Source organism: Mandrillus leucophaeus, unplaced genomic scaffold (assembly GCF_000951045.1).
Source record: "Mandrillus leucophaeus isolate KB7577 unplaced genomic scaffold, Mleu.le_1.0 Scaffold373, whole genome shotgun sequence".
NCBI classification, from domain to species: Eukaryota; Metazoa; Chordata; class Mammalia; order Primates; family Cercopithecidae; genus Mandrillus; species Mandrillus leucophaeus.
In genome coordinates, this window is record NW_012103954.1 from 1,372,575 (window position 1) to 1,373,195 (window position 621).

Genomic DNA, 621 nt, shown 5'->3' on the forward strand with positions numbered 1-621 from the left:
TTTTGCTCTCCTGCCCCTCCAGGGTGACGACCGCTTCTCCAAGAGCATCCTGACCTATGTGGCCCACACGTCTGCGCTGACCTACCCTCCCGGGCCCCAGGCCCAGCTCCCCGAGGACCTCCTGCCGCGGACCCTCAGCCAGCTCCAGCCGGACGAGCTCAGCCCTAAGGTGGACAGCAGTGTGGAGAGACACCATCTGATGGCAGCCCTCGGTGCCTATGCTGCCCAGAGGCCCCCAGCTCCCCCTGGGAAGGGCAGCCTGGAGCCGCAGTACCTTCTGCGCGCCCCGTCCAGAATGCCCAGGCCCTTGTTGTCGCCAGCTGTCCCCCAGAAGTGGCCCTCACCTCTGGGAGATCCTGAAGACTCCCCCAGCACAGGGGAAGGTGAGCCAGCCTGCGTGGTGTTTCTTGTTTGCTGACTGTCCTCTGTCCGGCCCCTCCTAGTGACAGACGCACTACATTCTCCCCACACGGGGGTCTGCACACTGTACTCCCCCTGAGGACGTGCAGCAGGAGTGGGGCACCATGTGGGGAAGGATCCCTTCGGCCCTCATACCCTCTCTGTGCTGGGAAGGAGTATGTGGTCATTTCAAGACCTGGGAATGCAGTGGTCGGCGAGAGG

At 63.9% G+C, this 621-nt stretch overlaps 1 protein-coding gene across 1 annotated transcript in view; it reads left to right on the top strand.

Annotated features, from left to right (window-relative positions):
• PTPRN2 (protein tyrosine phosphatase, receptor type, N polypeptide 2) overlaps positions 1 to 621 on the top strand; it is a 362,338-nt gene that overhangs the window by 264,395 nt on the left and 97,322 nt on the right. Inside the window, exon 5 of the mRNA XM_011990197.1 lies at positions 23 to 383. Coding sequence (XP_011845587.1) covers positions 23 to 383 — 361 coding nt within the window. The remainder of the gene's footprint in view (positions 1 to 22; positions 384 to 621) is intronic.